At 45.7% G+C, this 16,252-nt stretch overlaps 1 protein-coding gene across 1 annotated transcript in view; it reads left to right on the forward strand.

The window, feature by feature from the left end:
* Window positions 1–15,905, forward strand: part of LOC115332160 — a 29,515-nt gene extending 13,610 nt beyond the window's left edge. The window contains exons 7-16 of the mRNA XM_042289143.1: window positions 1,196–1,249; window positions 1,323–1,382; window positions 1,451–1,501; window positions 3,080–3,133; window positions 4,956–5,018; window positions 5,118–5,177; window positions 5,264–5,317; window positions 5,394–5,453; window positions 5,519–5,569; window positions 15,033–15,905. Coding sequence (XP_042145077.1) covers window positions 1,196–1,249; window positions 1,323–1,382; window positions 1,451–1,501; window positions 3,080–3,133; window positions 4,956–5,018; window positions 5,118–5,177; window positions 5,264–5,317; window positions 5,394–5,453; window positions 5,519–5,569; window positions 15,033–15,421 — 896 coding nt within the window. The 3' untranslated portion in view covers window positions 15,422–15,905. The remainder of the gene's footprint in view (window positions 1–1,195; window positions 1,250–1,322; window positions 1,383–1,450; window positions 1,502–3,079; window positions 3,134–4,955; window positions 5,019–5,117; window positions 5,178–5,263; window positions 5,318–5,393; window positions 5,454–5,518; window positions 5,570–15,032) is intronic.
* Window positions 15,906–16,252: the final 347 nt, after the last annotated feature.

The following is a 16,252-nucleotide window of genomic DNA, read 5'->3' on the forward strand; positions in this document are numbered from 1 at the left end:
TGTTAGCATTTCCCATACTTGGGAATGCTGCAATTTAGACAAGGTGCGATACAAAAAAAAAAAAAAAAAATTACAGGGCATTTAAGACCGGCTACGTGTAGGACATTCATGTATGTAACGTATTCCTGCAAGCTGCACTCTCGCTGTCCTCTGCAAAGGCCGGCCGGGCTTTGGGGAGCAGAAGCACGCGAGAGCTGTGCCAGGGGAGGGCTTCTTTGTGGAGTGGCCTTCCTTGTAACTGTCCAACTCGCGGGCCGCGTCGCAGCCATTTTAAGAGCCGTTCCACGGAGGAAATTTCTCTGCCATTTTTTCTGTGTTACGGACAACGCTGGGTTCCTCTCCATGGGACACTTAATGCTTTTGCGTTAAACGTTACGGAACTGATTTTCTAGCGTCAAAAAGAGATGCGTGTGCAGCAGTCGAAGGAAGTGACCTTCCTGTTTTGTTATAAAAAAGGGCATCGCTCTGAACGTTTTGAGCTGCGCTACACAAGTTTTTGTGACCACGTGCACGGTCACAATGGTGATTTCACCATAGACAGCAAAGCAGAGCGAGAGCGAACATCAGTTCTACGTCAAACTTAGCAAAAGTATAACGGAGACCTTTGAAATGATTCAGCAGGCTCGGGACAAAAAGCAGCAAATTTTGCTAAGTGGCACTCGCACTTCGGGAACGGCCGAACATCACTGTAAGACGAAGAGGGGTAGGACGGCTTTGTTTGACCTCTCTTCGGCGACGTTCTGCCATTCTTGTGGCACGAGTACCACTTAGAACACCTCGCACACCTCTTTGCTTTCTGACATAAGCCTTCTAAATCATTTCAGAGGTCTCTGTTTTAGATTTGTTGAGTTCGACATAAAACTGATGTTCGCTCTCGCTTTGGTTGGCAGTCTATGGAGAGATCATCGTCGTGCTCAAGCATCTGGTCAAACAAACTTTCGTAGCGCAGTTCTAAATGTTCACATAGCGACGCCCTTTGGCATAATGATGCAGGAAGGTCCCTTTACAACGTCGGCGCCGGAACTTTTTGATCTCACTCCATACGTCAAGCAGCCGATTTAACCGGACAAGCGCCGACATCTACATTAATCCAATTTTCACTGAAAGTGTGGTTGGCGCTCTTCCGGTGTTTTACGGTAAGATCATGTCATCTAAATGTTGTCTCATATCATTTTTTTTTCTTTCCTTCTACCCGCTGAACTGTTAGATTACACGGACATGACGGAGGTTACGTTCCACTTGAATGCAGGTCTGTACTCTATTAACCTGGAATTTTGACGTTCAGCCGCCAGCAATACATCAAACGTGACCTTTTTCTGCAGAGCCGCAGGTTTCCGAAGCGTCCCAACTACACGATGGCACAGAGGTGGCCGTTAAGATTGGTCTGTTTTCTTAATGGCATTTTACGGCTAGGTAGCATTCTAAAATTTGGAACCACTTGTGTGTGCAGAGCCGCAAGACGCGACGGAAGTTTGCACCGAGACAGTTGCCATGGGGACGGGTACGTAAACTTACGATTGTTCCTGCAGCTTAAAGCTTTGTGTAACTTACGAAATTCAGAATAAAATCTTTCAAAAAGTACTTACAAAAAAAATAAAAGGGCAGCAATGGAATGAATCTTAAAATTGGGAACCCCACATTTCAAGGCCTACTCGGTTCTTCGGGGGGGACTACGCCGATGGCCGTCGAGTAGCAGTAATTTTCTATCTTTCGACGACGTGACAAAGCCCGTCGACAGAGACTGTTGGCCAAGCGCCGAGGCATCCATTTATGTTTCCCGGCATCGTTTGATAGTACCGGGATTCTACGAAAATTCTATGCTAAGGGTTGGTCTCTGCGTCGACGACGCCGGTGTCGTCGAAGGAAATCCGGTGGTCTTCGGCGTTGCGGCGCTCGGCTACTTTGGTGCGCTCGTGGTCAAACTTGCGCACGTCATTTTTGGGTTGGCAGAGTCTTTCGTCCAAGTCCTTCGTCTCGCCGACGTAGGTGGCACGGCGATCCAGGCGAGAAATTGTGCAACCAACTTCTGCTCCGCTGTCCTTGCGTAATGCAGCAGAGGCTGGTTGCACTATTCCTCCCCAAGGTGCGGTGCCGTCGGTGCCGAAAAGCGCTCCGATTGCAAACCGAAACCTGAAAACCCGCCGAAGTTGTGCGGTTTTTTAGAAAGCCGTAAAATGCTGCACGTGCCTTCTATCGTTCTGCAATTTATTGATTTAGTGTTTTTCGATGATGCTCAGCAATTTTATATATTGAAACAATGCCCTTAAACACAATATTAAAAAGTTAATTACGCAAAAATAATTAACAGCTTAATTATTCCAAACTTTATTAATTTTCCTAAATGGGCCCCTGGCCCAAGACCAGGACCAAAATGACACAAGCCTGTTTTTGTGGCGACGCATAGTTTTCGCAATATTGAATTTGTCCACTTTTCGTGAAACACCCTGTATATCAGTAGCCATGCTCTATAAATTGCAAGCCTTTTTAGGGCACTTTCGGTGTGCCTTTTGCTGAACGAAAAGTGCCGTACGAAGCTTACTTAGCATGGGGAGCGACACGACCGTTTTTAGGCCTAACCACTTTCACGATTTCTGTCCGAAAGCGGACCACAGATGATGGCGTGTTTGTTGACATCAATGCTCCGATTGGCGAAGCATGTCGAGGGCTGAGCAATTACTTGACCCCAGCTGTGGTAGGTGTGCACGCCGCTCAGTTGCACGGTCCACCACTTCCACAGCTATGCACTCGCAGCCGTTACGAGAGCGGCTTGGCTTGGCTTGGCTTGACTTGCCTTCGCCCTGGCCGCTTGGCGGCAAAAGAAAATTGGCTTGTTGGACACAGTTCGAGACTCGCGGAGCCGAAAATTGGAGGTGCGCTCATTACGCGAGGAGAAAAAAAAAGTCGAAATGTTGATGCCCGGGGGGTGCACGTTCATCATGCGAGTGCGTTCATTATGCAAGTAAATATGGTAGTTAGTTGGGGTAGCTCAAAGAATGGCCTGAGTACCCATTTAATGGCACCATAATTTCCAGTGCGTAACTTTCTATTAACTGTAGCCTTTTGCCATCTTCTCTTCCAGGGATGGATGGTTCCAGCGACAATAGTGCGATGGCAGCTGTTACTATCAAGACGGGTGTGTTGCCACATGACCGGTTTACGTACAATGTATAGTTGCTCATTTCGAGTTAAAACTGGGCATAAAAAGTACTGGCAACATTCGAAGTTTCTACGATAAAACGGAATTGTCCGAAACGTTTGCAGTGGGATTGTCCTAGACGTTTGCAGTCGTACAGCTCTTTCTCTTAACCAGATCGTTGTTACAATCCAATAATATAACTTCAGGAGCCAGAATAATTTACAAAAAAATGGAAAACTGCGAGTCTCATTTTAACAAGTGTGCCACAGAAAGCCACATTTTAAAAAGTTGCGGCATGAAAAATATTTTTAAAATTTTGCCAAATCACGGTTAGCAACAATTATGCTAGTTCAATACCTAATTTCTAATCTGCTTCTGAAAACGCTAGGCCTTAATAACGTAGAGCTGTCTTCCTTTGTACAGATTTTGAAGCAAGATGAGGTAGCATATTTAATGCCTTAATTCTGTATAATTTATGTTGTCTATATGTCTCCACTTCATTTTTACAATAGCTAGTTGGTGTTATTATTCCACCATTTATCTTTTTATGCACAGCACAAAAACAAAAACCTGTAATTTAAGAGGGCTGACTGCTCCAAAGATTGTTGTAACCCCCAGATCTTGAGAAGGGACACTATCTTGCGACTTAACTTCTGAACTACTCAAGTAATTGGAAGAAAATTTGCAGGGGAGATTTAACATCAGAGGTACATGTATTGTGCAAACTTGCAGCGCTCTAGGACAATTTTACATACCTGCATAAGATGATGTGTCACTCTTCAATAAGAAATCTATGATATGCAAATGAGGCTATTAAGAACCATTTTGACTGCTTGAATATAAGGTCGGGACTGTGCGACTTCGGGCTATCTAGTTTTTATAACTGAAATATAAATACTTTAGGAAGAGTTACAATCTAAGGTCATTAAAACAGGCCTGGTTACAACAGACATTTGGATATAACATACTGATTTGTGAAGTTTGGTTGGTTTTCCTCTACATACCATTGACTCAACTTCATATCTGCATACAACATACTCTTTTTACAACAGTCTGAAATCTTTGTCAAGATCAAGGTCTCTTATAACGAGCTTAGACTGTATTACTGTACCTCAAAATATGGGATGCATACCTGTCCTGTGTCAATTTCTGAAAACATAGTTTTCTCCTTAAGGACTTAAGTAGGTAGCCCAGTTCCCCTGTAAATTTCAGTTCAGAAACATCATTATTGTGGTATCAGAATACTTTTACCTCTGAACAAGAGATTCCTTCGTATGAAATTTGCAGCACAAAGTGGAACTGAGAAAAATGCGTTCAAACATTGAACTCATCTACTTTGTTACTGCCTCATAATGTGTTGAAAATATTTTATATCAACGTAACTATTTGGTGGATGGTTATTGAATTTATTGTCAGGGTGTATAATTTGTTTCTAAAACAAAAAGACCTTGAATAAAAAAAAAATAAAAAAAAGTATTTAGAGCCGGGATGTTACGAGCAGTGTTGCCCTCTTCGTTGTCACATTTCACAGTATTTCTTATTGTTAGAAAACTTGTTAACTCAGGTGTCTTCTAGCTTTATTTAATTTCAACATAACCTAAAGTGTCCCTTGGTACCTTTTCTGAAATTCTTGTTAGTAAAGCACGTCCAGGGCATCTCTATCATAGCTGTTAAGCCTAGGCATGTAGCTCCGTCCTTTGCATCTTGGCATAAGGCAAACATCTCATGCTAAGCTTCCTTTTAGGATCGCATAATAGTATTGTTTTCACGGTATTTTAGCATAAGCTAATGTGTCGCTGTGCCGTCCCTGCATTTGCAGAGCCACCAGAATATGTTGAACAGGATGAAGCGCCTGGCAGTCATCTTGTATCTGTTAAATCAGGTCAGTCCTAAAATTAGTGCTCCTTTTTTGATTTTTAGACTGGGCCTTACAAGACATTATCTTTATTTAAAAGTACCTCACCTCGTTCTTCACCCACAGAGACAGAATGTTACGAGGAAGTTCGGAAACCCAGGAACCATGTGCCAGCTCTTACGGAAGGTATAGGTTCCCGATAACATTTATTTTTGTAATTGGGAACATGTAACCAGAACGTCATGTCTCTCGTCATATTTTTTCCCCACCAGGCGAACCATCAGATTATGCGGACGTGACAAAGGTTACATTCCACACAAATCCAGGTCTGTGCTTCATTAAACTGGCAATTTGGACATTCAATCTCTGGCAACAGGTTTAATTCAACCTCGTCCTTTGCAGAGCCGCAGGTTTCCGAAGGGTTTCAACAACATGGCAACGCAGCGGTGGCCGCTGAGATTGGTTTGTTGTCTCGTCATTTCACAGCTAGGTGCCATTCTGAATGTTGGAACTGTCTCTGTCTGCAGAGCCTCAGGATCCGACGGAAGTCAACAATCGGGCAGATCCCGCGGAGACGGGTATGTAGTTACGCTTAATTTTATTTTATTTTTCCCAGTTTTGGCTTTTTTTTATGACTTGAGATGCAGCCATCACACTTACTGTGGTAAAGGAATTGCTCGTGTACGCCACTTTATGCCGACTCGGATCGCAGCAAAGACCACAATTAAGCTCGCAATTGTTTTCGAGGCGTCTCCATTCCTACGGCCGCTGGCCGGATGAGTTTCGGTCGTCCTTACTCTGGTGCGACATTCCTACCTTCAGTGGTGCCTCGGAAGGCATCGGGTGCTTGCTGGAGACGTCCTGTCGCTCTCATCCCTTTCGATGACATTTGGCGACTTCTAGAAAACTGTCACAGCAGATTCGCTTGCCAGCTTTTTTTTTTTAGGTGAATCTGATCGTTCATGGTGTTTGGCGGTCTAAAATCGAGCCGCAAAAGTAGGTTAAAAAATTGCCAATAGCTTTCTGTGCGACGCGTCGCTGTTGTGAACGTCTGGTTTCTACCAAGGTCGCCTGATACTGGGAAAGTGGCGCCGTACGGTTGCTATTTTTGTTCGGGCAGTGCGCAGTTCCTCCTTGATTTACCCGATCTTGGCGAGCTGATCCGAATTCCCGGCGACGGGTCGCTTTATAAAGGCATTTGGCGTATTCGCGACTCCAGCAAAACGGACGCCACCAAGCGGGAAAACCCGGAACCAGCCGGACCAGGTCGCCCTGCGCCCCTCCGCGTCTCTGGTGGCTTTCGCGGATACGTGTTGTCGGCGCGGTGGCGAACAATGTAATTTGACGAAGGTCCGAAAATTTTTTAAGTTTGCCTGATTGTTCATTAGTCTGGTGAAGCCTCAGTAGATTGTTTCCTTCCATCACGTGTTTGAAAGCCCGTTTACTCCACAACACACGGTCGCATGCTTTCGATTTCTTGGATGGGGAGGAATCACGGAAAAACGTTTCGGTTTCTTGTCTGTCTCGAATCACATTCAAAGTTACGACTACTTGGTAATTGATAAGTGGTCTCTTTATAAGGATGCAGAACAGTGGACTGGGGACGACAGACGGGGTGTTTCACCGGAGGGAATACTAACGTTACAGTCAAGTAAAGGGAAGGTTCGATAGCTGCTTTTCTTGAGTTTGGCTTCGTTTGATTAGCTTCAAGTCTGAGCCACCCCCGCCGGTCGGTGCGTTGGCTATTCATCGTGGCTGCTTTTCGCCGAGAAAGCCTTTGGAACAAAACGAAGGAGTTGGACTGTTTTTGCAATTACATGATTCCGGAAAACCTGCTCGCTGCATACGATTAATGAGGGAAATTGTCTGCTTTAAAAAGGTGGGGGACGCAGTAGAGTGGGGGACGCGGTGGGGGACGCGTCTCGCAAAGTTAGAAGCTGTCACAACATTATGACCTATCGCGCCTCCAATATTTATATTATACCCCCTTCGGAACCAGTTGCAATATACGTCTACATTGTTCAGGTTGACCGGCCACAAAAAATACTAATTTTCTCCGTCCAGGACTCAAAGTCAAGTTCACTGCCAGAGAGGTTCTGCGTAAATCTCCGATGAAGGGAACATGCCAGAGAGGTTCTCTTCAGTTTGTCCGAATTCGTCTCCGTGCTACCGGCTACTACCATTTGGCTGAGTTTAAGTAGTATCTCTCTGTCTGTCAAATATACTTTTATTCAGCAGTTCACTTCATAGCTAGTAAACTAAGCCCATATTTTAACCCGAAGAATATACTAATATTGCTTTAGTGGGGCCCATAGTAAGTAATAAAATACATAACCCGTATATTCATCAAAATAACTTCTCGATTGCTACTAAGACATGAATTGAAACACGAGTATCAGCTGCTTAGTGGGGCACCAGTGGGTTAACACACTCTTTGACTCAAGAAGCGCTTGCTTAATTTTCGTGATTTTCCTGCAGCCTGTGCTGTTGACCGAGCAGACGACTGGAGCTGTTTCTTAAACGCGGATATGCACAAAAGCTCGATTTTGCGGACAGATAAGTCGCATGGTCGAGGCATGTGAGTTAGCTGAAGATTACTCTCGGCGGAACAATTTTGTGGGCATCGCCGCTTTCCTTAGCTGATTAAAACTGATTAGAGTCTATTGCCGTCTCTCCGGAGCCCATAGTTTCGGTTTTGAACAAAATCTCTGATACGAGAGTTTGATATGAAAAGAACAAAAAACACGAGGAAAACAAAACTATGCTCTGCAAGTTTATGTGCACCGGCTACACTTAACTGTCGCATTTCAGATACCTATAAAATGGGGCATTAAAGAAAAGAAAACCTGTTAAATTCAATGTGCCACCCGTCCAGGCGGCCCGGCCGAGCCGACGCGACCTGGACTCAGCCGCCATATTTTTTTGGGGATGGCGCCCCCTATAGGTCGCTGGAGTCGCGAAATTATGTTATACACGCACCGGCGAAACAAGGGCAAGTCCGCCACTAAGTGCGGCTTCGGTGCTTGGCGGTATTGACAAACAATTTTGTGTCTTAAAGGGGCAGTCAAGTGGTTTTTGAGTTCGTGTTTTGATAATGACAGCTGAATTTAAACGCCTTAAGTATCCCTAAAAACCAAAAAGTATAGTCATATGGTGATTATTTCTTTAATAAAAATGTAATTGAAGGCCGCCAAACCTCGGATCCATCCGAAAACGAAACCACTCTCATTGGTCGTCGCACGCTTATCAAAAGGATCTCGGGCCAATGGCGTTGGACGACGTTCCGTCGCGCAGTGATCCCGAGGTAGCCGCATCGGCCGAACCTCTTTGTCATTCGAGCTTCGATCATGGCGGAGTTCTCTACGCTCGAGGACCTGACGCCGTTAGAGGTTGAAGTTCTTCGGCGGACAGCCGACCTGGGGATGATTTCCTATGACGCCACTCCGACGTGCGATGTGGACGATAGCAGCGCTTCGGAGTCATGTTCGGGTTCCGAGGACGACGAAACGCAGACCTTTTCGGGCGTTCTTCGATTTGCGGTTGGGGCAAGTCGTAACCAAACCAACGTTTGACATCGCAGCGTTACCTCTGGTACGTGATGTCAAACGATGTCGCCACGTTGACTTTCGCCTCGGGAGAACGGGGGGAAGGCTGGTTCAGACATGTGCAACGAGCGCGTACCTACGACTGCGTCCGTTGCAACCGGAGCGACCAGAACGACCTCACTGCGCCGCGCGTACACACACCTGTAACCACTACAACAAGCGCAGCGGGTCGTCAGCACGGCGACCGCTTCTGTACGCCGCCGTCAGCTGTGTCAGCGGCCCCTCTAAAAAAGGGGACGCACTGCTACTCAATGCCGTAACAGAATATAGAGAGACAGTTTTCTAGTCTAAAGCTTTATTATTTTTTCTTGATAGGCTTGCAGGGTACAGCGAATGAAAAAAATAAAATAAAAAGATGCAGCGCCGTCTTGGACGATCACGACTCTAATACACGACATTGCAATAGTACAAATATCGCCACACGCCTTTTCTACGATTATAAAAGACAATGTAATCTTAGCAGCGATATTTGCGACTCCAGCGACCTATAGGGGGCGCCACCACCAAACAAACATGGCGGCTGAGTCCAGGTCACCGTGGTCCAGGTCGCGTCGGCTCGGGAGAACAGGCGGTTGCTAGGCCTGAATGGGTGGCGCATTCAATTTAACAAATTTTATTTTGTTGAATGCCCAATTTTATGGGTATTTGAACTGAGACAGTTAAGTGTAGCCGGTGCACATAAACTTGCCGAGCATAGTTTTGTTTTGCCGATGTTTTTTTTTTTCTTTTCATGTCAAACTTTCGTTTCGGAGACTTCGATCAAAACCGAAACTATGGGCTCCGGAGAAACGGTAATAGACTCTAATTAGTTTTGATCATCTAAGGAAAACGGCGAGGGCTACAAAATTGTTCCACCGAGAGTAATTTTTAGCTAACTCGCATGCCTCGACCATGCGACTTATCTGTCCGTGAAATGGAGCTTTTGTGCCTGTCCGCGTTTCAAGAAAAAGCTCCAGTCGTGTGCTCGGTCAAGAACACAGGCTGCAGGAAAACTACGAAAATTAAGCAAGCGCTTCTTGAGCCAAGGAGCATGTCAACTCGCTGGCGCTTCACTAAGCAGCTGATACTCGTATTTCAATTCAGGTTTTAGTAGCAATCGAGAAGTCATTTTGACGAATATGCGGATTATGTATCATATTACGTACTATGTCCCTAAAGCGATATTAGTATATTCTTCGGGTTGAAATATGAACTTAGTTAACTAACTATTAGGTGAACTGCTGAATAAAAGTATATTTGACAGAGAGATACTACTTAAACTTAGCCAAATGGTTCTAGCCGGTAGAACGGAGACGAATGCGGACAAACTAAGGAGAGTCTTCATCGGAGATTCACACAGACCTCTCTGCATTGAACTTGACTTCGAATCCTGAACAGATAAAATGAGTATTTTTTTGTGGCCGGTCAACCTGAGCGATGTAGACGTATATTGCTGCTGGCTTCGACAGGGGTTATAATATAAATATTGGAGGCGCGATAGATCCTAATGACGTGACAGCTTCCAACTTTGCGAGACGCGTCCCCCACCTTTTGAAAGCAGATAATTTCCCTGATTAATCATATGCAGCGAGCAGGTTTTCTGAATCAAGTAATTGCGAAATTAGCCCAACTCTTTCAATGTGGTCTTTTTCGGCAAAAAGCCGCCAAGATGAATAGCCAACGCACCGGCCGGCGTTAGTGGCTCAAATTAACTTGAAGCTAATCGAGCACAACCAAACTCAAGGAAAGCAGCTATCGAACCTTCCCATTCACTTGACTGCAACATTGGTGTTCCCTCCAGTGAAACACTTCGTCTGTCGACCTCAGTCCACTGTTCTACATCCTTATAAAAGAAACCATTTATCAGTTACCAAGCAGTCGTCACTTTGAATGTGATTAGAGAGACGAGAAATCAAAACGTTTTTCCGTGATTCCTCCTCATCCAAAAAATTGAAAGCACGCGACCGTGTGTTGTGGAGTAAACGGGCTTTCAAACACGTGATGGAAAGAAACAATCTACTGGGGCTTCACCACACTAATGAACACTCAGGCAAACTTAAGAAATTTTCGGACCTTCGTCAAATTACATTGCTCGCCCCCGCGCCGACACCACACGTCCGCGAAAGCCATCAGAGACGCGGCGGGGCGCGGAGCGACCTGGACCGACTGGTTCCCGGTTTTCCCGCTTGGCGGCGTCCGTTTTGCTGGAGTCGCGAATAGCAACGTAGAAATATGATTTCGTGATCAGATAGACGTTGCGAGCGTTCAGGATTGCTAACACTAATCACTTTTCTCCGGTGATGAAAACGCGTGAATATTCGCATCCTTTATACGGTACGCGCCAGTAATTCCTTGAACTTGAGCACACGCATGAAATGCGCCAAATCAGAAATCCGGGCGATGTTTGAGGACACAAATGCTTAGAAAGCACCACTGTAGTCGAAGTAAACAAACACGACGGCACGGGCGTTTCTGCTATCTTGAGAGTGCCGCCACGACATCGCCGCATGAGTAGGTGGATGTTCCCTTCTAGTACGTGCTGGGTTATCATAGCGAAACACGACGAAAATTCACAGTCAAGGATAGCGCTTTTACGCGGAACGATGAGCTTTCACCAGGCCGTCCATTTCGACGATCACCACCGACGCCACGTTTGCGGATAGAAGGAGCCGGCCGGCCCGCGACCGGCACGACCGGCCTGCAACGCGCGGAGATACGTGCGCTTCCGCGCATCCCTGGGGAACGGGAAATTCACCCCCCGCGGAGGAAGGCAAATAGAAAACGTAGTCCCTTGTTTGTGAAACGATAATTGCGCTATCGCGTATTCTAAACTAGAAATATTTTACGTCTTGTGAAATTATCATGCACAACATATTTAAATGAACTGAAAATTGTTTTTTTAGCGAAACTTTAAAAAGACCGCCAAAATTTTCAAACATACGATAATTTCATTGGTCCTCGCAAGTACAGAAAAGAGTCCGCACGTATTTTATTCCTGCGTGATTAATAGGCGTTTCTGCCTTCTAAAACTGAAGATACTCATTCACTGACACTTCCTTAACACCATCGCACCAAAAAGTAGCTTCTCCAAAAAGCGCTTGAGTGTCCCTTTAAAATATGGAAGAACAGCGTCTTTGTAAGAAATCGGGGGAGATAACCACGATTGATTGGTTGACTGCATGCACAGTGTCAGAGTCGCTTTTAACTGAGACTGCATATCTATCTTGGCGCGACTGGTTCGGAATGACCTTTTCGAAGCTTCGAAAATTCAAAAGGACCGAAATGGCGATTGCCATGTCAGCGGAAACCTATCAGCCAATCACCTCGTATGGTTTTTGGTCGTTTCTATGTTGGTATTCCTTTGAGTCCGGCTAGCAGGTGGGGAAGGCAATGGTGCTACTTTCCCAGCATCCAGTGACTTTAGCTTCTACCCGCCATGTGGGTACGGGGAAAACGGTTCTCACATTGGAACATTGCGTTTCCTGAAAACTCTTCATATACTATGTTCTTGAGCTCTTTTTGGTCGTAAAAAAAGTTGTATAAATTAGCTAATGGATGAAGCTAATGAAAACAAGCAAACTGTCCAGCTGATGCTACTACACACGCATGGCATTGCATGTCATAAAAAAATGAAAGACGTTTACAATTCCTTGTAACGCCGAATTAGAGCGCAGCTCTTGAGGAGGAGGAGGGGAGGGTATGAATGAATGCAACGTGACGTCATGTTCATTCACGTAACGTCGCACGTGATGTCACATGGGACGTCGCGTGACGTGCTGTCACGAGGACAAAATTTTTCCGCTAGAGTTAGCAGGAAACTTTCTCTTCTAAATTTAGCAGAATTTAGCGGGAAAATGTTACTCTCATGACGTCACGTGTGAAGTCCCTATAAGAAATGTCCCAGAATGCAATATGCGGTTACGCCGACGGCGACGCCACTAAATCCGGAAAGGGCACCGAAGAGCTGTGCTCTAAAACTTGAAAGCTTCTTCTTAGAGATGAACATTTCATTTCATTTAATGTTCCCTCAAAGCGCCCGGAGGCATTACATGAGGGGGGGAGAGGCAAAAGAAAAAGTTCGCTGAAAAAACAAGAAAACACTAACATCGAAAACAGCACGCGACAGATCGCGCACACATACACAGCATACTATATACACAACAGCTACACACCAGAGAGCGTATAAAATTAAACTGACTTAAATAATTCTTCACATACACTCCTAAACTGTGCACAGTCTGAGATATCAACCACACTTTCAGGGAGGTCATTCCATTCATGAATAGCCAAGATCAAGGGCGACTCTGAAAAATGCTTAGTGTGACATAAGGGTAGCCTAATTTTATGACGCCTAATTTTTCCTAATTTTTTATAATAAACAGATCAGGGCGTGTGTGGTACCATGTGTGAGTGGCAGCATCAATAGGAGGCTTTGCCTGTTATTTTCCTCTCGGGCATAGAAAATTAGGTGTTTTTTTTCTTGGTTTTTTTTTCTCCCAAAAATCTATGCTTGCCAAGTTTGCGTATGAAAAATGCACCACTTCAAGACACTTTTGTGAAAAGATTAATTGCATTTCGTTCATTGGCTTTTTTGCACCGTCAAACGCCTTTATAACTAAGTCCTCGCGACTGGCAAAAATTTTCGTCGTGAAGCTAACTTGGTTGTAGTTGAGCACGAAAAATTAAATCGCGTGAAACCGAATTTGGGTCATCGCATACTGACATATCTGCGCTACATTTGAGGTGTTTTAGGAAACAGTATGGTGCCAAATGGTAGTGATAGCGATATCAGAAACGAGGATTTGTACGTCGACAAATGACTTATCAATAGAGGGAACGGTGGCAGAATCTGCTAGCGCGTTTCAGCTCCGAACACATGGAGCGAAAGCTTGTGCCGCAGAATCCAGGCACCTTGAGCTCGACCAGCATCTATTTTTCTGTCTCTAAATGAAATTTGTATTGGCATGTGTTTGTGTGCTCACCGCTGCGTGACTCAATTTAAAGGGCAACTCCGCTCAATTCCGAAAAATCTAGGCTTACATGTGATTCAAATTTACAAAGCACTACTAAACAACTCTACGTCTTCGGATTCGCGAAATGTGGAATATTATTTGTGCAATCCTAATTTAAACATCAGCTGATACCGAAACCGAAACTTCGGTTGCGTCAGGCAACATTGGTCTCGGGTCGTCAGAGTCATGGCTACGTCATGTTAAACCACGTGGTCTTGTGACGTTCGGGAGGGAGCGAGAAACAGGACACATGACGCGCGGGCAGGTCGCTTCGCATGTCGTGGACGTTGATGGCCCGGGGGAGAGGGGAAAGGGGAGAAGACGAAAGAGGAGAGGGGGAGCAAAGAAACAGGCCGATAAGCGCGCAGGGCAGTGCAAACTAGCGCATCCGCGTTACGGTGATCACGTGGACGCCCGGTCAGCCAACACCGGGAGGAGAAACTCATGACGTCATCGTTCAATTTCGCTCTGAGAAGGAAAAACAAACAAAACGTGAGAATGACGTAGGTAGTCATGCCTCTGACGTAGTGGCTCAATGTCGGCTACTCCAACTCCGTGGCATTGACTGCGCTGATGATTGCGCCTCGCGCCGCACGCTAGAGTTGGCAGATTTTGGCGACTTGGCTCGCTTGAAGGTTTGCTGGCCTGTTTATTAAATATAGAGACGGAATTAGATTGTAATAGTTGACATGGGGTCTTCCTATATGATACTGAAGAGGGCTACATAGTTTTCTAAATATCGAAAATGAAGCGGAGTTGCCCTTTAAAGACGCCAGGTGAGCGGTCGTATCACCAGTACCGAGAATGGAAAAGTTTGTCATCTACAGCCGAAATACCAGGTGCTGCTTGCTGCAGACGAATTTCCCGCTGTCCAAAGTTCCACACAACAAACTTACCGTATTTACTCTCATAATGAACGCACCAGTGTAATGATCCCCAAGTCGGTTATGAAAATTTAGATTCACGTATTGAACGCATCCCCAACTCAGTCGTCAAAATCCCCCCCCCCCCCCCCCATGCAAAATGAACGCACTTCTCTATCCTGGTGCAGCAAGGTCGCGAATACATGAGCAGCATGGGCGAACAAGCGCCTTGCGGGAGGCAGTAAAAAAGATGGATCCCACGAAAACAAAAAAAGAAAAATGCTTAGAAAACGATGAAGAGGAGCTTTTTTTTTTTTTGCGCAGTGCAGTTTTGTTGCGGTGTTGCACGAAGAGATAAGAAGGAGAAGCCCTCGTGCAATTAACTAACATCTTGTTTACAAATGAAAACACATTTTGACTTGATTTGAAAAGAAGGGAAGAGAAGAGAAAAATTAAACCAATTGCAGAGTGCGTGACGGCTGCGGGAAGAAACTAAAAAAAGTTACCGCGGGAGTTTCCCATTTCCACCACTTTGCGACTGCACTGGCGACATCATCATTTTCGTGTTGATTGATGATGCAGGGATGGTCCGTTGTGCCAGCTACACGTGCGAACTCAAGCTGAAGGTTGTTGAGCATGCCATTGAACATGGCAACTGCGCGGCCGCAAGACATTTTGGCGTCGACGAGGTGCGCGTCCGGTATTGGAAACAGCAACGTGAAAAGTTGCAAGCCGCAAAGAAGACGCGTCGGTCTTTCCGAGGACCGAAGCAGGGAAAGTTTCCTCGCGTTGAGGAGGAAGTGCTCGAATACGTGACGAACTTTCGGAAGAAGGGTTGTGCTGTGTCACATGAGCTGATTCAGAATCACGCACGGACCATTGCAAGAAGACATGGCATCTCAGCGCAGGATTTCAAGGCCAGTATTGGTTGGGCAACACGCTTTATGCGACGGAACGGACTCTGTCTCTGAATACGTAGGACACTGTGCCGACGGCTCCCTTCAAGCTACGAGGACAAGATCACTGATTTTCACCGTTACCTTATAAGGATGCGCCAAGAAAAAAAACTTCATCGTGTCCCAGATTGGAAATGCCGATCAGACCAGAAGGGTGCACGGAGAGTTCACATCAGGACAACACAAACTGAAAAGCAAAGGTGCACTGTGATGCTGGCAGTGACGGTGGATGGCTGTAAGCTGCCACCATACATGGTCTTCAAAAGGAAAACACTTGCCAAGGGCAAGTTTCCAGATGTCATTCACATTCGTGTACAAGAGAAGGGGTGGATTTCAGCGGACCTGAGGGTGGACTGGATTACGACAGTGTGGGGTTTCCAGCCAAATGCCTTTCTTCCATCGCTTCTCGTGCTGGAGAGTATTCTTGGGCATCTCCTGGACAGTGTTCACCTCAAGTTGAAGGAGCTATGCGCCGACATTGCCGTCGTTCCGGGTGGCCTGACTTAGTGCTGCAGACTTTCTATGTTTCGCTCAACAAGCCATTTAAGGACAATGTGAGGAGGCTCTACGCTGGGTGGATGGAAGCCAGCAACTTTGCGCTTACACCCAAGGGCAAAATCAAAAGACCATCAATCGAAATGCCTTGCGAGTGGGTCTTGGAGGCATGGAACATGATTCCTGGGGACATCATCGTCGAGAGTTTTAAGGAGACCGGGATTTCCAAAAGGCTTGACGGTTCCGAGGACCACCTCCTTTGGGACCACGAACACAAAGATGCGGCTAGTGACATCACTGAGCCTTTCGACTAGGAGTGAAGTGAAAGTAAAAAACAATAAATTGACAGCG

Source organism: Ixodes scapularis, unplaced genomic scaffold, assembly GCF_016920785.2.
Source record: "Ixodes scapularis isolate PalLabHiFi unplaced genomic scaffold, ASM1692078v2 PGA_scaffold11__112_contigs__length_91849675, whole genome shotgun sequence".
Taxonomy (NCBI): Eukaryota; Metazoa; Arthropoda; class Arachnida; order Ixodida; family Ixodidae; genus Ixodes; species Ixodes scapularis.